This window comes from Aulonocara stuartgranti (genome assembly GCF_965226115.1).
Source record: "Aulonocara stuartgranti genome assembly, chromosome: 16".
NCBI classification, from domain to species: Eukaryota; Metazoa; Chordata; class Actinopteri; order Cichliformes; family Cichlidae; genus Aulonocara; species Aulonocara stuartgranti.
In genome coordinates this window covers 12,338,066-12,358,743 of record NC_138952.1, presented here as the reverse complement: position 1 = coordinate 12,358,743, position 20,678 = coordinate 12,338,066, and the positions used below count along the sequence as shown (strand labels likewise).

The following is a 20,678-nucleotide window of genomic DNA, read 5'->3' as shown; positions in this document are numbered from 1 at the left end:
CAACACACTCACAGTATTAATAATAATTGCACTGCACAATTTGAACTTTTCAAAATAATATCCAAGGTTCATCCAGATTGCATTATGTTCATCCTATTTACGGCTATCTTTCATGCCCAGCTGGAGTTTCTTTTTGCATGCAGTGAGGAAACCGGACTCAATCTCCTTGTATTTTTGCAAAAACTTGGCCAGATTAAGAGGATTCTGATCCTAGAACATTTACCTCACCTCACAAAGAAAAGTAATCCACCGCAGAACTTGATCTTTCAGTCCTTATTAAAATTTTACAAAACAACAAAAACAGGAGGTTATTTGAGTAAACAAATACACCTTAACAGTCAAGAAGTAAATTCAAGGGGAAGAGCACAAATTATTGACCTAAAAGGTGCAAATTGAACCTTAAGCTTATTAAACCTGTACTTATTTGTTATATTAAGATTTCAACCAAAATACAAAAAAGATGATACAATATGAAGAATCGAAACAGAACCAGGACAAAAATAAATGTTTCTTTTAAACAATGGAAATCATTCTGTTCCACATTTTTACATTTGTTTACGATCTGATTTTTAGACTGTTTTTAAAATGACATAGTGAACAGAACAATCGTAATTCCTCATTACAGTTACTCACATTTACCCATATAACAGATACACCTTGTATTTGTTTTTAAATTGTCCTGGCCCTGTTCTTAGTTAACATGCTTTCCCTCTAATTTAAAACCTCCAAATACAGTTTAGAAGGAGATTTTTTGTGCTTTGTACAATATCGGTGGAGTCCGGAGCTCAATGAAACAGTAGAATTTTAAGGCATGCAATTTAATGGATATTCTAATCCCTTGATCATAATAATCTGATAATATTTAATCTATTTATAATTGCTTTAGCTTTCTTCTGTAGCATATAAACCGGATTAGTTAGTTGGTCTTACATGCATTTCCCCATAGCTATACACAGCAGATCCTATATGGAACAGTTTTAAATGAATATGATATATATAATGATTTTTCATTTCGTTATTTTATTATAATAATCACACCTCAAAAAAATCTAATTTCATACATTTTAATGTTTTGTCGGTGCAAACAGTCCCCAAAGTAAGCACTGGGAAAATTAAATTGCGCTGTACCATTATTAGAAAAGGGGGGCGATTTTATTACTGCATTAAGTTTTTCTTGCTTTTCAGCGCTATCTTATCTTTTATTTTTGTAAATTACATGCTGTAGAACATTTAAATATTGGAGCCTCCGCAAAATTTGCCATAACTTGCATTACTGTCGATATAAAGAAAATTTAAAAATCGTCCCATTACTACATTGTGTTTAATGGTGTCGTCTGTCCAGTTGTCGACAGCAGTAGGGCGATATTGAGCGAGATTCTTTGAGAAAGAAGTCGATCCTTTTCTAATTTTTATTTTTTTAAAGTTATTTCTGAATCTGTTTACGACCCATCTTAAGTTATGGCTTCTTCGGATGTTGCGCGGCAGCCGGTTAGTATTTTTTTTAATTTTTTTTTACTCTGTGTTGTCGACAATAAACTTCTTTCTAGACAGTTGAGCAGGGAGTGTCCGAGGCTATCGTTAAGTTAGCTCCTAGCCTGAAAACTTTCAGTTATTACACTTATGGAAAACATTCATGTTTAAACGGGGCAAAGTTTAAAACTCGACAACATATGTATGATGTGCTATCAACACAAGCACTGAACCTTTTTTTTAAAAAAGATCCCCGGTTATGCCTTTCACTACGGTAAACGGCTGAGAGGGCGCTAGCTGGCTAAGGCTACACTAGCAGTGCTACATTAGTTTCATAGAATCGTTAACGTTAGCTCCGTGATAAGCTTTTGAAAATATGTGTGCAATTCGTGCCTGCCGCAAGATGTATTTGTACGTTGCGGGAGCTTTGTGACACAAATATCATTGATTATTAGCCCTCACAAATCTGAATGAAAGTTGGCGTTTCGACCTCCAGCAATGACAAGGATTCAGAAATAAAGCACAGCACCGCCCACAGAGTTATTAAAGGTTCTTAGTCATAGCATATCTAAATCAGTGCTGCTGACCACCTACACTCGGGAAGTTTCATTAATTTAGACTGGAGAAGGTCTGACAAAGTGGACGACGGTGATATTTAAAGTTATCTCAGGCTTTTGGAAGTTAGGTGGATTTATCTTATTGTCCTATTTAACGTCTTCTAACCGCTTTTGTGCCTCTTTGGCCCACACACAGGCTTTAAAAACCAGATTTATCTAATCAGGCAAAGAATAAAGACAAAAATACGTAAACATCTTGGCTGGACTAGACTACTCGGTGCATTATGTGATTCTGTTTGTTTGTAAGTGCAATATTTTGTGAAATAAGAGAGGGAAAAAAGCATCATAATGTTACAACCCAGCTTTTCCTGTCAAATTTATTCCACAGGATAAAGGAGTCCGGTCCTTGTCTCTTGCTGGCCATGTGGGCTTTGACAGCCTTCCTGACCAGCTTGTCAACAAGTCCATCTGCCAGGGCTTCTGCTTTAATATTCTCTGCATCGGTACTGTGTCGCTCACACATAGATACATAGATGAAACTCTGCATAATGTATGCAGAGTTTCTTTTTGCTGTTGATGATGAGCTAATTAAAAAAAAATTTTTTTGGTATGTGGGAAAAAATTAAGACATTTTTTTTTATTATTTGTCATGTCATTTAGACAGGAGTAGTGGACATTTTTGTTGAACAAATTGACAGGAATAACAGAACATAGACTCTCTCAGAAAGTTTTATTGCCTTTATAAAACGTAGGTAGATTGTCTGTCATTAAATAGTAATAGAAATGCATTGCTAAATTTTATTTTGCATACAAACATTCAGTTAATGATCTCAGTTTGCAGCTCTTAGTCAGGCATTCCTGATGTTAAAGCTCCTGCACACTTAGCTAGAATTAATTGTGACCACAGTTGCATTGCTGGATAAATCTGACTTTCTGGCAGTTATAGTTACAATAAAATTGTACTGAAAAGTTTCTGTTTCAAGTTTAGTTACTAAAGATTGCATCATACGTCTCTTTTGTGCCCCTAGGTGAGACGGGTATAGGCAAGTCTACACTGATGGACACGCTATTTAATACCAACTTTGAGAACTTTGAGTCATCCCACTTTGAACCTCAGGTGAAGCTCCGGGCTCAAACATATGACCTGCAGGAGAGCAACGTCAGACTACGTCTCACTGTGGTCAACACAGTTGGCTTTGGAGACCAGATGAATAAACAAGAGAGGTACGGGGAAGAGCTGAGTAGGTTATTAATGTTGGAGGATTGCGACTGCCGTGAAGTGATTTTACTGTCGTTGTGAACTTGCCAGTTACTGATGATCACTTTATGTATGTCTTTTAGCTACCAACCTGTGGTGGACTACATTGACAGGCAATTTGAGAGTTATCTCCAGGAGGAGCTAAAAATCAAGCGTTCTCTTCACAACTACCATGACTCACGAGTCCATGCCTGCCTTTACTTCATTTCCCCCTCAGGCCATTCACTCAAATCCCTTGATTTGGTCACCATGAAGAAATTAGACAGCAAGGTAGGAGAAAGGACCACAGTGTCTTCTGCATGTCAGAGGGTATAATAAATGTGTTGTATTTCTCAGTGTCACTGTAATGTAATACTTAAGAAAATCTGTCAGTTTTAAAGTTGTTTTCTTTATGTTTGAAGTAGAAAAAGTAGCAAGTCAAGTTGTTTCACGCATTTTGTGTAATTGATGGCGAAACTTACCTGTGTCTGTGGTTGCAGTGCTACTAAGTAGCATAGTTAATAGCAGGCTTAAGTTTAAAAAAAAATCTAGCCCAGCAACATTTCAGTCAGGCGGCTCACATTTGAAATGTATTATTGCAGCACAAGAATATAATTGGCGTTGGCATCTAGATATGTTACACTTGTTCATTGGGGAATGATGATGTACTCCAAAGGTTAAAACGTAATTAAAAGGGCATGTTTGGTATTTGATCTGAGGAGAGTCAGGTGTGTTGATGTGTATGTCACAACATACCTTCAAACCTAGTTTGTGCTCACAATTGTTACTTTTGCAAACAGCAGCATTCACCAAAACTGACGTCACAACTATTGGCATGCGCCATGCTGTGGTGTAGTTTGGGCTTGTCGTTTCCCTTTTCGATTCCCTTTTCGACCTGACACACAAATCTATGATCATGTTGGTTTTTAACTACCATTTAAGTAAATATCAGAACAGAAGCTAAGATTCCCGGAATATACAGATGGTTTGAAGAGATTATACGTTTTGGAGGAAAAAACCAAACCAACTTGCTTTTCATGTCTTCTTGTTTTGACTTTTCTACTCTTATGCCAGCACTAATGCCAAGATTTTTTTTTAAATGGTAAATGGCCTGTATTTGTATAGCGCTTTACTTAGTCCCTAAGGACCCCACAGCGCTTCACACTACATTTAGTCATCCACCCATTCACACACTGGTGATGGCAAGCTACATTGTAGCCACAGCTGCCCTGGGGCGCACTGACAGAGGTGAGGCTGCTGGACACTGGCGCCACCGGGCCCTCTGACCACCACCAGTAGGCAACGGGGGAAGTGTCTTGCCCAAGGACACAACGACCGAGACTGCCGGAGCCAGGGCTCGAACCGGCAACCTTCCGATTACAAGACGAACTGCCAACTCTTGAGCCACGATCGCCCTGTGCTGAATTCAGGAGAAAACCTGTCATTCAGGAGAAGTCTGAACTGAGCTGGTTTGCTCCAGGTGCCAATATAAACAATGCCGGGGCTGTGGTGACGTTGCATTTGGTGTGCGTTGACCATAAACCAGGCTTAAGTTGTCTACCTGACCTGGACCACTGCCCTCGGTCCACAACAGGCCAGTGATTACCAATGAGGAAAGGGGCAATAATGCAGTAGACATTCTGTAAGGCACCATTTCATTACAGTTAAAAGGGTAAGACAATGACAAGAATTGTTGTGTGGAGATGAGTAGTAAAAAATAGAATATGATGTAGACCATATACTAAAAGCATTGTAATCTCCGCATTTAGTTTGGAGCTAAAGATGACGAATTGAACATTATAAAAGATACTCTGAAAAATCAGGCCAATGCTGAAGTGCCGTAAACGTTTTATGGCCGCCAGTGGATAATAACTGTGGTTCCAAAAAAGAATTTATAAAAGGTTATCTGAAAACCACCCTCAACTTCCTTTCTTTGTGACCTCAGTAAAACACCTTATTGTTATTTTTAGGTAATCCTGAATAATAAAAACAAAAGTTAAAAATCTGGTCAAGAGAATTATGGAGGATATGTTCAGTTTCAGATCCTCCTCTTATTACACGCAGTTTCAAAAGACCAAGGAGGTGATGGCAAACGCTGTTCAGCTTAGAACAGGATTTCACAAACCACTGGCTGATGTCACTGTGGTTACATCCATCTTTTGTACTGTCTGTGGATGAAGATGAAGGCTGGCTTAACTTTGATAGCTTTGTCTTCAGTGAACTACAGGGATAACAGGAGATTAATGATGCGTTCATGATGCATTTGCAGGAGATAAATTTCAAACTTGGAAGCGACAACTGCAAAAGGTGCCTTCTTTTAGTGCTTCTTTAGTAGGAATACAGTGTGAAAACATTTAACATGAAGACAGATTATATGTGGTTGTGTGTGGGAGAGATGGTGGGAGTTTCTGTATAAGTTGCTACTGAGGTTGTTTTTATGTCTGACTGCTGGGAGAGGTTCACTGTCCAACTAACTGAACCCCCTTCTATCCATTCCTCTTGAAATGGTTAGAGAGTTTCCCATGCTCCCTGTGTGTAGCAACTTTGTGCTTTTTGTGTGTTTGTGTGGTTTCGCTGCTCTGGAGTGTTGGTAACCCTGGATTTGCGTGTGAAAGGGATAGAAGCAGCACTGGAATGCTGTAATCACCTCACGCACACACACTCGAGTTGTCCTTCTGTGTCAGTGTACAGAACCACACAGAAAGAGCCAATTGTTCAATCTGCAGCAGTGACAGACAGACAGTCACTCAGACAGTTGTTGGATCAGATCTCTTAAGACTTCTCTGCTGGGGTCAGTGTGTGTGTATTCTGTATGTGTGTATGGGTGTGTGTGGTCTGGCCCCAGAAGCTCGCCCAATGACAACAAGTCATTCCAGGTCCCAGTTTGGTTTGACAACGTGACAGACAGACAGGAATGTGGGACAGCGTGGTGAACTGCTGGGCCAGAAATGACATTCAGAAAACATGGTTTTTATAACACTTAGCAAAAAATAGTTTTAGGAGAAAGAATTTCTGATAAAGAGAGAGACAACAAATACAGTTCCCGTTCTTGTTGAGTGATACTGTTACCAGTCTGATTACCAGTCTAATGTGTCTACATGTACTTTCACGGTATGCTGTGCTGTGAAAACAACTTGTTTTAGCTCAATTAGTGGATGCCTGTGATATCAGGAGTTGCTCTTTTTATTGAAGATAACTTTGTGAATTTAGTGTTTTGAATTTTATATATTGTCTACATGCAGCTTAAAGACAACAGTAGTTGCTGTCATGGTATTTAGTTCTTATTGAGAATAAAAGTCTCTAAATTAATGTGATAGCTGTGATGAAAATACATTTATTTGTTTCTATTTTATATTTTTCAGTATTTATCTGTATATAAATGTCCTTTAGCATACTGAGGGGAAATGCAGTGGTTTGCATGTCTTAGTTCTCAGTGTCATTGAACCATATCAAGCTACTGATATCAGTGCGGCCTTGCATTCTTTAGTGGATTTATAATTTTGTGCATTTGAGGCATTGGATGTTAATGGAGATGAAGGTCTGACTATGAAAATGGAAGCTAAAGTGTGACTCCATCATAACAAAGACATGGTGAAAATATGTTTGATGGTAAACTGGATTATCAGATTATCATTTTGTTTTTAATTATTATTATTATTTTATTTCACAGATGGCATGAAAAGTTATTTTCTGTAGCTGGCATGTATTTGTAAAAAATACTGTCACTATGCTTATCATGAACATTTATCACATCTGTCTGTAGGTGAATATCATTCCAGTGATTGCCAAGGCCGACACAATCAGCAAGAGTGAACTGCACAAGTTCAAGATCAAGATCATGAGTGAGCTGGTCAGCAATGGTGTCCAGATATACCAGTTCCCACTGGATGATGAGACAGTGGCCAAAGTCAACACTACAATGAATGTAAGGAAACACACACAGACTTTTCTCAGATACAGGTTTAGGTGAATGTTTTTACTGGCAGAAATGTTCGAAACATATAATTCAAATTTCAGACACACACCGTGTGTGTTTTGTTTTGTCAAAGGAAACATTTCTGAGGTGTAAAAGGAATCTGTGATTTTAAGTGAGAATATTAGTGTAGGCGTTTGATCTACAACAGCTTTAGTTAAAGTATTTTTCCAAGCTGTGTCTTTTGCTTCAGATGCATGAATCCGTCTTGTATATGATTTTTTTTTTTTTCTTTAAGGGTCATTTGCCATTTGCTGTAGTAGGCAGCACAGAGGAAGTTGCTGTTGGAAACAAGATGGTGAAAGCTCGCCAGTATCCATGGGGTGTAGTGCAAGGTAGGATGAATTACTCTGTTTATGGATTTCTTTAAAGCTTTGGCAGTTCACCTTAACATTTTCCTTTACTGTGGTTTTCACTGGCTACACTTTGTGTCATGCTTGAAACTAGTGCTGGGCGATATGGAAAAAATATTTATCACAAATCAATTATTTTATATCACGATAATGATATATATCACGATATACGACAATTTTACCTTGTTTCCAGTTATTCTCTGGAAAGTTTGACAAATTTCATTGCTCACTTTTCTCCAATTTTAATTTGAAAAGACATTTAACAGAACTGTTACAAATAAGAAACAAACATTTTAGTGCAGCAATATCAATGTATCAAATGAAAACAGCGGCTACTGTGATTTGTTTATGGCCCTGGGACGTTTTCTCATTGTGCGAAAGACTGCTGTATCTTCAGCTGGCTATAGTTCTTCTTTTTCCAGCTTGCTCCCATTGTTTCACAACTTGGTTTAGCTCGGGTTTTCTGGGTTCTTGAGTATTCTTTTTCTTGGACCTTCTGTAGGTGATAGAAGAGATTTGTTGTGTTGCCATCAGGCGCGGGAATAGTTTTATGGCATAGCTTGCAAATGGGCGTCTTCCGCTCTGTCGGTGCTGTTGAACCCGAAATGTAACCAAATCACAGACGTACCCCCTCTTTTCGGTAAAAGTGCTTCTTCTTGGGGTGCTGTGTAGCTGTCTCTGCCTGTTGCATGTCCGGGCATGAAACTGCAACCTGTCGCGCGTCCATCGTTTATCCGGGTGCACATAAAGCAGCACCATGTCGCAAAACCACAAGACGGAGTTTCTTTACGAAAAATATAATTTTTTTTTTTTATACTTTATTTTCTTGTGCATAAAGTTAGAGTATGTATAGTGACAAGACAACACTAATATATTTGCAACAGGCTATTTAATGATAAATTTTATGTAATAATTTATACAATTAGGTTAGGAACGATAGAAACTATAGAAGACAAATGCACGATAGACACTTTTCTATCGTCCAGGCGATATATATCGTCATATCGCCCAGCACTACTTGAAACTATTTTTTTTTTTTTTTTAACTTGAAGTTTAGAATGTATTTTATTATGAAGAATAACCCTTTGATTTCTTTGATGTGTGTGTGTCAGTGGAAAATGAGAATCACTGCGACTTTGTTAAGCTGAGGGAGATGCTCATATGCGTAAATATGGAAGACCTGAGAGAGCAGACCCACACTCGGCATTACGAGCTTTACAGACGCTGCAAGCTTGAAGAGCTTGGTTTCAAAGACACAGACTCAGAGTGCAAACCTGTCAGGTATGACGTCACAAACCCATGCATACATCCACAAAATGAGAAAATGCACGGGCATATGACTTACAGCTGAGTTATGTGTGTTGCAGTTTGCAGCAGACGTATGAGGCAAAGCGTCAGGAGTTTCTGGTGGAGCTGCAGAAGAGGGAGGATGAAATGAGGCAGATGTTTGTGCAGAGGGTAAAGGACAAGGAAGCGGAACTAAAGGAGGCTGAAAGAGAGGTATACAGTGCATACATGCAAACTGATGTCCTCACAACACACCTTAAGCAATGTGCTTTTTGCCCCGAGTTTCCTATTCTTTATATTTAATAGACAAATAAAATCTCGCATCAGCTGAAGAGATTAAAGTAAAGTGTTTCCTATTGGAAAAATAAAGTCAGCTTTTCCATTTTTCCCCATTAAAGAAGTCATTTATTTATATTCCGCTTTCAGTTTTATGCTCTATTATAAAAAAAAATTCACTGATGTTTTGTTTTCACCCAATCAGTCTACCTTTCTACACTTTTACATTCAATTTGTTCGACGTGTGAAAGTAAGTATTATGTAATGAACATGTGTTGTCACATCTCATTCTTTCAGCTCCAGAGTCGTTTTGAGCAGCTCAAGCGCCTCCATGCAGAAGAGAAAGCTGCTTTGGAGGAGAAGAAGCGGCTTCTTGATGACGACCTAAGCTCCTTCGGCAAGAGAAAAGCTGCTGCCCAACTCCTGCAGGCCCAGAGCCTCACTGCCAATGGCAAGAAGGACAAAGACCGGAAGAAGTAAGAGAATTCTGCAAATACCAATGCCTGTGCTTTTATGGAATACTGGGGGGCGAGTCATACTGGACATCTGAGTAATGTGTTAGGAATAAATAGATTCCACATTGTTTTTTGGAAATGAAAATTATCAACATACAGACGGCTGAATTCATCAAACCAAAGAAAAAATGATGGCTTAAAATTACAGTTGATTTTTGTGAAGTTATCAAAAAACTCATGACTCCTCGAGTGATGCCACTGACCAGCCAATCGTGGCATGCAGTCTGTAGATGTCATATTTTTAATACCTGCTCAGATTGCTTGGAACCCCGGCTGGTCAGGTACTATTTTAGTATCTGGTACCAGGTACTATGACCTAATGGAAAACCCCTGAAAAGTCGATCTGAGTAGGTAATAATGGAAAAGGAGCTATTGTTGCCTCTTAGTGCTCCTGTTGTTAATTTCATAAACACCTCTGCTCCTTAACTGGCCAGATCAATACCCCAGAAGTTTACCTGGTGTGATGCTATACTTTGATTAAAAAGTGTTCCTTTATACATATATAATCATAATATCATATTGTGAGTAAGCACCCCTGCACAGGTCATTAATTACTTGTTCTCTAAGAGACAGTGCAGATGAAGACATACTCATTGAACTCAAGGGTATCAAATCTGATAACTAATGAGGATGTTTAAGATCTGTGCACATGTAAGATGTTTAAGTTATTGTCACTGATTAACTGCAAACGGGAAATTCTGTAAGTTGCTCATATGTCTCTCTCTTGTTCTTTTTTTCAGTTCTGGTTTCATGTGAAGATTCTCAGTTGTGACCAGCAAAACCGGTGACATTATACCCCACACCCTTTCCACACCCCTGTGGCCAGTTGTAACACTAAAGAAACCGCCCACATAAATCAGTTCAACAAAGTCCAAAATGGGTTTTAAAATGAATCATGTATTTAATTTTTTATCTTTCTAGCAGTGAAGTGGTTCCTGTGAGGTACAATTCACTTTCAGCTTGTCAGCACCGTATGTAATAATCCATCACCATTTTTACAGGTTTGTCTAGTGTTTCTGTCATTAAGAGTTGTCAGAAGTGTCACAGGATATTATATTTCCCTGTTTCTTTCTAGTTTTTTATATTCTCTTTGTTTGGTACACCACCTTGATGCTCTAAATCTTCAATCTGAACATACTAGCATTAACTAAAAAAAAAACCCCAAAAACACTGTTAGGAACCTCACACGTTCTCTTGCGGTTGTTCCAAAGGGAACAAATTGGTTCAGAGTGTTTCACTTCTCTGCCGAGGTTTACAGTTAAACGGTTTTCTGAGGAGGGTAAAACAGAGGCTTGGTTTGGGATTAGGTACATGTTACTGTGTATTTTTATACATATATTTTTTGTTTTACTTGCTCTCTTATTTTCATTTTTATTTTATTTTTTTATATATTGACACAAACCGTTGACGCTTGCAGTCCTGTCTGTATGAGAAGAGCTGACTCACGGGGAAAAAATGCATCACACCGAGTCGCTGTTTGAGGGAGAATTGTATTTCTCTGAAGACTGTATTCTACATATTTCTGTTCATCGCTTTTCGGACTTTTTAACTGTGTGAAACCCTTTCTCAGCAATACTCCAGCATAAACCGCTGCTGGTTTCAATGATTAAAAAAAAAAAAAAACTTACTGTATTTACACTAGTTAAAGGTGCCTTATCTGTATTAAACCTAAAAACTACGTTATCCAGTTTGTGATCACATCCAGGGAAACACATCGATGCCTACTGGATAAATGCTTGCCTGAGACACATTTGTACTACACTTATATTTAAGGAATAAACAGTATTATATGGGAGCTTTTCTTCTTTCTAAATAAATCTTTGTATTTTTATGATGATGGATTGTGTTTGTCTACTTCATTAAAGGCTGGGATGTTTATAGGCAACACATCTACTGGTACCATCTACTGGTACAGCGTGAGGTTCAGACTGTGATGTAATGAATGAGGACTGATTTAACCGTACCCACAGTCTGTTTGCACTGGCTTCAAAGATTTGACAGTGGAAGAGCTACAAACTGAAATGTTATGTCCATGTTTAATGGCATCATTGCAGTCCTGCCAAGGAATTCCCCCAGGATATCGAATTGTGGAGATTATTACACTATTAAATGTACTGTTGGTCTGACATTATACACTGTATTTGGGGGAAAGCATTTCTTTAGCGAGGCCTGTTTTTGCCTCACTAAAGTTTTATTGTTGGTTGCTGACACCACATCTAATCACTGGAATAACACTTTTAAGGCATTTGAACGTTTTCTTTTATACCGTACCCACATCTCCGAGGATCTCACCTGGACGACCAACTGCTCCAAGCTGGTCAAGAAGGCTCACCAGCGCCTCTTCTTCTTGAGGACTCTGAGGAAGAACCACCTGTCCTCAGACACCCTGGTGAACTTCTATCGCTGCACCATCGAGAGCATCCTGACCAACTGTATAACAGTCTGGTACGGGAACTGCTCTGCCTCGGACCGGAAGGCGTTGCAGAGGGTCGTGAAAACTGCCCAGCGCATCGCCGGAGCACCACTTCCTGCCATAAAAGACATCTACAGGAAGCGGTGTCTGAAAAGGGCTGGGAAAATCATCAAAGACCCCAGTCACCCATCACATGGACTCTTCACCCTCCTGCCCTCTGGGAGGCGCCACAGGAGCCTCCGGACTAAGACCACCAGGTACCGGAACAGCTTCTTCCCCACAGCTGTCAGACTCCTGAACTCTGCCTCCTGACATCTGACCCACGTTAACACATGGACTGAACATACACACACCCACAATGGACAACTGTACCCTCAAACACACAATAATAACATGGACTGAACCACCACTCACAACCACTAGCACTTTATATAGCCTCTGTAGAAACTATCTACACCCTCACTTATCTTAACTGCACTACTGTATAGCTCTGTGTAAATAATCATTCTGTACATTCGATAATCTTTAATCCTACAACTGTTTACAACTTGCATAGTTCCCATTTCTGTATAGCTGTATATCCCAGATTCTGTAAAGTTATTTATTTCATATTCTGTATAGTTTTTCATATTTATATCCCGTTCATATCCTGTACATAGCTTGTACTCACTACAGCCTGTACATACTTATAGTTATAGAATATTCACAACATACTTCATACCGTGTACATTATAACATACCATAATAGACCCATTTCTGTAATATACTCACATATCTATATTATTGCTAATATATATTGTAATATATCTATATCACTAAAGCACTTCTGGATGGATGCAAACTGCATTTCGTTGCCCTGTACCTGTGCATGTGCAATGACAATAAAGTTGAATTCTATTCTAATTCTAAAAGAAAAGAAAATGCCTCCATCTGTGTGGTTCAGTTAGAAGAAATGTTAATGTCTACATTTCGTTTTCCTTTTCTCAGAAGATAAGTGGAAGAAGCTCTCCCTTTGCTTTAGAGTAAGATTTAGTAGGTAACAGCAGCTTAACATCTCCCCTACCCACCACTTGCTATATCTGAACACGAACACACACACACAAAGGGAGTGCCCTATATTGCCTGATAAAGGACTTGTTCCCTGCAGTGTCTTACCCTACAGCCCTCTTTCCCTTAGTGCGACTCTGGAGCTGGCACACAGACAGGTGGAAAGACAGCTCTGGCGTATAGCAGAGGAATGCTGATCGATTCCTTGCAGGAGCCTGCAGCACCTCACTGGTATAATAAGCTGAGAAGTGGATACCTAGAGGAGAACCATTTCACCCAGGAAAACTGGAGAATGGGCACGTGTGTGTGTGTGTGTGTATATACAGACACCTTCAGCTGCTCTCTAGGAGATTCAGCTCCCAGGTGGGAAGTGATTTCACCCAGTTTTCCTGGAAGAACACAATCTGTGCACTGCAGAAATCTGAAAAATCAAAGAAAAAAGTGCAGCATTCCCTCTCTCTGCTTTAAACGCAGCAGTTTGAGTGTTAGAGTCGAGTTTTTTATGACTGGGTTTACAGCTAAGATAGCTGTCATACACCTGCACTCGCACATGCAGACATTCCCGTACACACCCCTGTCACCTTTTGCCAGTCACTCTAAATGCAAATGGGGGTGATCGCTGGAGACAGGCTCGACTCGTGGAAAGATAGGGTTGTCATTTAAGGGGAGTGCCGCTGACGCTCTGAAATTTACCAATTACACACCTCATCCACGCCAGCGTTGGCTTTTAGAGGCCAAGAGGAAGAAGATAAGAAAGGAGGAAGATAGAGATTTGAGAATGAGTCAAAGAGACAATGGGGGGGAAGGATAAAAGAGGAAGAACGTCTCCTTTATTCCTAAACACCTCTTCACTTCACACACTTCACTAATGATACGCCGACAACCATACCTGGAGTGTTGCTCCCACAGCTTTTCACAAGATAATTATAATTATAGCAAGATACAATATGACTCTCCAGGATGGATTCTCTAATGGCCAGCTGTGAAATCTTAATGGGCTATACAGGTAATGTCCTTGTTTTTGTACCAGGAGCACATAAATGTGAATTGATTCTGCCACTTCCTCTTTCATGATAATCATAAAGCTGCAGGCAACATGTAGAGAAAAAAACACACTGAACAGCTGTTTTAAAACAAAGGCATTTATTGCGAAAAATGCACTTGACATGAAAAAACAAATCAACCACGGGTCATCAGTACAAGACGATGTATAATGATCACATGGTAGAGAGCGCTGGGCGTGGCCAGCACAGAGCATGACTTCAATGGCACAAAAGGCCTATAAATATTCTGCACAATATAGAATAATATATATACTTTTTTTCGTCCCTCTGTTTCTCTCACTGCTCTGCTGGACTCTTTCCTGGAGAGGCATGAGTATCCATGCTCCACCGAACTGTTTTTTTTAATTTATTTTTTTTAATAAAGTTTCTTTTTTATGTAAAGAGCTACATACAGATGCCTCCTCCCAACCTCTCTCATCACACACACAAACACCCAAGTATCCATAGGAACAAATATGGCCAACATCTAAGTCAAGATGGCAGGGTGACACAGCTCAGGCTTCCTGGAAGGACAAACCAAAATTAACTATTATTATTTCAAATTCATAATCTGAAACAAGCTCAATCGAAACAGGAGCGTCATACAAAATCCAACGATGTGTTCGCGTCCAGTGGGAGCTACCGCTGCTGTTCAAAGCCTGTTCACATTTTCCACAACCAGGAAGCTGAGGCAAACGACAAGCTTACATCACGTAATCAAAACACATGAAGACAGTTTGCAAAAACCAGCGGTTCAAGTTATTTTGCGTAAAGTGACCACCGTGCAGTGGTTTTATTCCTGACTTTTTGACTCTTGTAAACGCTTTCTCCTCACATCACCCACCCCAAAGAAAAAAAAAAAAAAAAAAAAGAACAAACCGGGCAAACAAGGACTTGTGCTTAAGTTTGACTCTATAGAAATTAAAGTCCTCAGTTTAGCGGGCATCCAAACAGATCCAAACTTTGCTCAGTGTTTCTTCGGAAACTGTTCTGGGATCCGCTGGATTTCCGTCTTTGTGCGGATTGAAAAGCAAACAGCAAACTTATCACACTGATACAAACAAAACAAAGAGGGAAAGAGGGCACTGATCTACCTAGAAGGAAAAGTAAGAGCGTATACTTGTGTTTGCGTGTGTATTGACATTTGTAGGCACTGGGGTTTGACTGACAGGTTTTGAAGGCCAATGTAGATATGTTCAGATTGAAGTTTCCCATCACAATATCAAAAAATTTGGCGTTTACTTTCCCTTTTGTTTTTTTCAAGGTAAATAAACTGGCACTTTTAATCGACTGACCCCAAACGCCCCACTGAAACACATACAAAGATCATAGTCTGGTACACTTGTATAAAATAACATCACATAGACAAAAACGACCAGTTAAACATTAAACGTGTTAAGAATTGAAGCGAGCTTCTTCATATAAGTAATGTTAACGGAAAACAGCCTAGCCCTAGTCTGTATGTGTTGGAAAAAACTTTAATTTAGAGTCCAGTATATTTCTTTTGCTTGTTTTTCAAAATTATATGCCTACTGTTCAGAAAGCACAAGTATCTCACAGCATCAAAAGTATCCGGGAGGGAAAAAAATGGTTTCTAGCGAATTCGACGTTGTAGTCTGATTTAGCATCTGTTTATGTTATGTGCTTTTTTCTTCAAGTATCCACTGATTTCGCTGGAAGGTCTCAGATTTGATCATTCGGTCTGATAATTTGTGGAAAACACGTGACAGTAGCTTCCAAACATTTTGTCCTCTAGAGTTTGTAGAGTTTCCTCTCTGAGGAAGAAAAAAAAAAGACCAAAATGCGACAAGTTTTGTGCCATTTATCTTGTGGATGTTCTTTAAATTAGCTAAAATTGTATGCATGTTCAAAAAAGTGCTCTATAAATAAAGATTCTCAGAGCAGTGTAGATACCTTTTTGTATCTACACTGCTCATTTGATCAACAAAATATAGCACAATGTCAGTTCGACTTCAGGGACATCAATCTGTGCAGGTAGGAAGCACGAGGAACCATTGTGGTGCACATGAAAGTGACAGCAAGACAGCCCACCACAAAGGGAATTACAGGAATTATTAAAGGATTTAAAGGTGGTGGCCACAGACCATTCCTCTCTCCTCATTCCTCCTTACTCATTTTTCAGTAGTTTTTATTCTGTCTAGTGTCCTTCTCACTACTGGCAGCATGTGACGATACTAGCAGGTTATACTACAAAGGGAGTTTTCTGTGTCTCCTGACTAAATCACCGTGGTAACTTGTGCTGATCACATAAAGTGGTCAGGGTCAGGTTATGTTCAGAGTTTTGGTTTAAAATTGACCGGGAGCTCCACTTTCTTGCTGATTCTTTTATTTACAGCATGTTTTAAGCGGAATGTAAATTGTCTGCAGGGTGAATATGTATTACGTGCGCAAGCTGTTAACATCATGAATGAATCAGAGCGTTAAAGGTTCAGCAGTGCAAACTGGGCATTGGCATGATACATTTATTCATTTGGTGATGCAGAAAATCTATAAATGTTGTTATACTTCACACGAATCTGCTCTTAACTCTCTTTTAGACTTCTGGAACTGCAGCTAAAGAGCGCAGAACACACACCAATCAATAAAATTACTTTTACTTTGTTCTGCTGACAAACTAAAGCAATTTCCATCCAGATGAGCAGACTCAACGTTATGGCATGTCTGTACGTGATCATCCATCATGACACTTTGACACAATTTAGCAAGGATGGCTTAAAACTGATACGTAACTTTGATGTTTAATTGTATCTATTTGAAAGTTTCAGAGCTCTGTAATTGTTTGGGTTTTATGGAATTAAGCTAAAGCAAAGAAAGCCTGGCTTTGTTGAACTTTGTAGTATATCCCTCTGCTGTGTCTCCCAGCACATCACTGACTGGCATCAGCAGACTACACCAGAATCGGCATGTCAGCTCTTGGTGGCATCATAAAGTTTGCTACGGCATCTTCATGCTCTTTCACATCTTTCACATGTGCTCAGTGTGAACCTGAACCAAAGCAGGTGAAACTGATTCACAATGGTTTGTGCTTCCTAACTGTACAGCATGACGTCCCTGATATTTTATTTACTTTAGTCTGTACTGTGATGATCAAATGTTCCCTTAATGAATGAATTTTTTTGTGAGCAGTGTATTTTTCTTCCCACATAACATGGATGTAGGAAGGAGACTCAACAGTGCTTAAGCCATAAAGGCTCTGTGCTTAGGATCAGGTTAGAGCCAATTAGAAATCTAAGCAGTCAGCCAATGAACAACCCTCGCCTGTGTGTTTAACTCTGCCTCGTTTAAAAAAATAGGTGAGGAAGTGCCTCGTGCCCTGTACCTGTGCTCTTTGACCGCCTCTTTATCTCTGATGTACCGCCGCACACACAGCGAGTGAGTCAGGCTCTGAGTGTTGCTGTGCTTTTGTCTCCACAAGCAGAAAAACAGGTAGGTGGTTGTGGCAGAACGTAAACCAGGCAAGCCTGCATCTAAACTCTGGATACGAAAGAATCACAGAAGCAGACAGACTACACTTTCACTAAAGCAGAACAAAATTATTTGACACGATCTGAGTAACAAAGTCAATTCTGGCAGTTGCATGATGAAAGTTTGTGTCCTCTGAGTTTCCCCTCTCAGCTATTCTTTCACGAGCATCGAGTCTGTGCAGTTTTGGTTTGGCAACGTTGTCTCAGAATAGATAAAAAACTGTCGAGGAAAAAGCTGAGGAAGAGGAAATACTCTTCGCAATCTTTGTACTTATTTGATGAGAACTGTCAATAATGGAAGCTTTGTTTTTTTTACATTTCAAGCTGACATCTGAAAAATTTTTTTTAGTCATTTCACCCCACCAAAGAAATTTGTGCTTTCTTAAAGAAAAATCACATTTGCGCTTAAAACAAGTATGTCACAAGCAGCAGTGGAAATCCCCTTTGTCAAGTAAATACTGTACATTAGTAAAATACTGTAAATGTAGATATTCTGGAAGGTTGTATCAAATATTACCAAGTGCATTTCTTTTGTTTCTAAACTCATACAGAAGTTCAAAAACAGCATTATAAATACAAATGAATTCTTTAAAGGAGTTTTGGTGTGACTTTGTGTTCCTTTTTACATTCAACAATTCAGCTTAATCCAACTGATGGGGTCTGTTTAAATCAGATGTAATAAAAAAAAAAACTTGAATAAAAATAAGCGGTTCACCATTATGTTATGATATAGAAATAGAAAAATTAATGACCTAATTTAGACTTTCTGTGACACTGGCTTTTAAATTACAAATCCTGTGACAGACAGCACGGCAACATAAAATATCTATTTCAACATTTTTTAAAAATGTGATAATGCTACATGCATCGTTAACAAATAATATATCGGGTTGAAAAGAAACATACTGGTCGTAGATTCGACACAGAGATGTGCTTACAATGATTCTGGAGTGTAGGCTTATGTGCTTCCTCATCACCTGGCTGTATGTTCTCACTTCTCAGACAAAGAAAGCACCCGAATTTAAGTTCTGAGGTCTCAGAGGAAAAGCAAAGCTAATGCTTTTTTGAGCTAGTGTTTGCTGGTGGATGATGCCGAGGAGGAGAATTAGGAGGCAGGGTTCGTCTTTCTGTGCTCTTTCAGTCTGCGTGCCTTCAGTAGTCAACATCACGGGTCGGGAAACCGAGTCTGATGGAGCCCCTCTGACCCAACACTGGGCGGATAATGGGAAAAGCTGCCCTGCTTCCTGTGTGGCTGAGCTGGTCGAGGCAGGGACGAGCTTTCTTGTACATTATCAGTGTGTATATGTGTTTGTGTGTGTAGATACGTTGGACTGATATGGATTACTATAGCCAACACCAATAATTAATAATTAATAATATAATTTCTTTATGGATTATAAAGTATTCTCATTCTGAATGATATTTTCCAATAGAATCAAAAACATTTTAATTCCAAACAGATTACTTGGCAAATATAAATAACAAAAAAATCTCCTTTGTTTTCAAGGTTAGCCGCCTCTTAAGGCCTTGTTGAGCTTTAATCCAATAAAACAAAGATAAATCTGGGGAACCTAATATCAGCCCAACCTTGGATTTTGTGTGTGTGTTCATGTGTTTTATGACTCAGTAACAGGAACAATGTGTGCATTCATTCGTCCACTTTTTGCAGTTCAGAAGCTCTCGACAAAGCTGCCTGGAAACAGGCCGGTCTGACCCGTCCTCTGCAGAGTGCCTTTGTACCAGCCGTCGTCCCTCTTCTTATGGACGAACACCACGTCTCCCTCCCGCAGCTCGATCTCTGCCTCGCTCTGGGGTGGGTACGGAACCACCACACGATACCTGCCTCACGGAAACACAGAGTAGCAAAGTCAAGATCGCATGCTGGGACGATCCTCCTAACTAAATGATATCAGCCAAATGATCAAAATCTCTGAGCAATGTTTCCAGCTCCTTATTGAATCTATGCAAAGAACATAAATTCTGAAGGCAAAAGGGGGCCAACCAGATACTAGCAAATTGTCAGTGAGTATAAATGTTACAATTTAGATGAGTAGTTAGTCACTGGAATAAACTTAATTTTTTATATTTTGACAATGCCCTCACCCTCTAATATAATCTACAGTTTCACACACAGGTGCAAAATAGCAGCTCTTTTGAGTGACTGATGAGTCGCTTCTTGTTACAAGAAAAAAAAAATCAAACATTTTACCTATAAATTAAACTGTTTCTTTTTTTTGAGAACCAGAGATTAATTCCACAGTCCCGTTAAATCTTCCCCAGTGAATGATGTTTTTGTAAGTGCGTGATAAGTTGTTGTGATAACCATAGCGCTGATGTTTTGGTGTAATGCTGTCAAACACAGGGGACGAGATTTGTTTTCCTTCTCTGCTTTTTTCTTCGCACAAACAGAATAAGCATCATTCTGTGATAACCAGCGTTCCCATTACACCAGCATCCTGCTGACAGTGATAATTTCATGCTAAATGCATTATTCCCCCTCAACGTCCAGCTGAGGAGTCTTTAAGTGCGTTCCAGCATTTACAGGTTTTTTCTAAGGAGGCACAAAGTGTGTGTTAGTGTGTGTTCATGGGAAAGAAAAAGAATGAATGTTTTCATGAGTAGGATGGCTTACAGGGAGCTGTCTATGTGTACACAGGCTTTGGCTCTCTTATACACCTCTTGCCTGCCAGTCAAATCAATGCACATTACTGTAAGCAATCTGAGTCTGCCATGCCTGAAAACAGTCGACCACGCCAGGCAAGTGGCTATCCGGTCAGACGAGAGCGTCTTTCAGTGAAATTGCTGGAAATTCAACACTTTCCTCTTGAAGTCAACATTGCTATAGAGAGTAGAGCTCATTTATTTATGCTTTGAGCACTGAAATGCTTGATGTCAAACCTAAGGAAACATTTTCAGTCTGTAGAGGACACCGTTTTATTGCTTAAAACCTTTGCTTATTAAAGTAATCAAAAGTTTAGTTACATTACTTTAGTGTTGTAAATAACATAGAAATGCAATAAGC

General features: G+C 39.3%; 2 protein-coding genes across 5 annotated transcripts in view; one reads left to right on the top strand and one right to left on the bottom strand.

The window, feature by feature from the left end:
* The first annotated feature begins 1,323 nt into the window (after nucleotides 1-1,323).
* On the top strand, nucleotides 1,324-11,505 carry septin10 (septin 10). Its single transcript, XM_082508865.1, has 10 exons — nucleotides 1,324-1,488; nucleotides 2,416-2,530; nucleotides 3,056-3,251; nucleotides 3,369-3,555; nucleotides 7,028-7,189; nucleotides 7,476-7,572; nucleotides 8,703-8,871; nucleotides 8,958-9,090; nucleotides 9,451-9,629; nucleotides 10,409-11,505. Exons 1-10 carry the CDS (start codon nucleotides 1,459-1,461, stop codon nucleotides 10,422-10,424), a joined length of 1,284 nt encoding a protein of 427 aa, XP_082364991.1. The 5' UTR covers nucleotides 1,324-1,458; the 3' UTR covers nucleotides 10,425-11,505.
* A 2,749-nt stretch (nucleotides 11,506-14,254) lies between these two features.
* Nucleotides 14,255-20,678, bottom strand: part of LOC309691615 (E3 ubiquitin-protein ligase SH3RF3-like) — a 108,660-nt gene continuing 102,236 nt past the window's right edge. For 3 of the 4 annotated variants that reach the window (XM_082509416.1, XM_082509413.1, XM_082509415.1), the window contains one exon: nucleotides 14,255-19,495. In XM_082509416.1, coding sequence (XP_082365542.1) covers nucleotides 19,327-19,495 — 169 coding nt within the window. In that variant the 3' untranslated portion in view covers nucleotides 14,255-19,326. Of the gene's footprint in view, nucleotides 19,500-20,678 lie in introns of all 4 variants that reach the window. The other variant, XM_082509414.1, reaches the window with a different exon arrangement.

Excerpts from the sequence above, each read along its gene's own strand:
- septin10 (XM_082508865.1), top strand. The coding sequence starts at position 1,459 with ATGGCTTCTTCGGATGTTGCGCGGCAGCCG. Across the intron at positions 3,252-3,368 it reads CAGATGAATAAACAAGAGAG|CTACCAACCTGTGGTGGACT; the intron begins GTACGGGGAAGA and ends TATGTCTTTTAG. Across the intron at positions 7,573-8,702 it reads TCCATGGGGTGTAGTGCAAG|TGGAAAATGAGAATCACTGC; the intron begins GTAGGATGAATT and ends TGTGTGTGTCAG.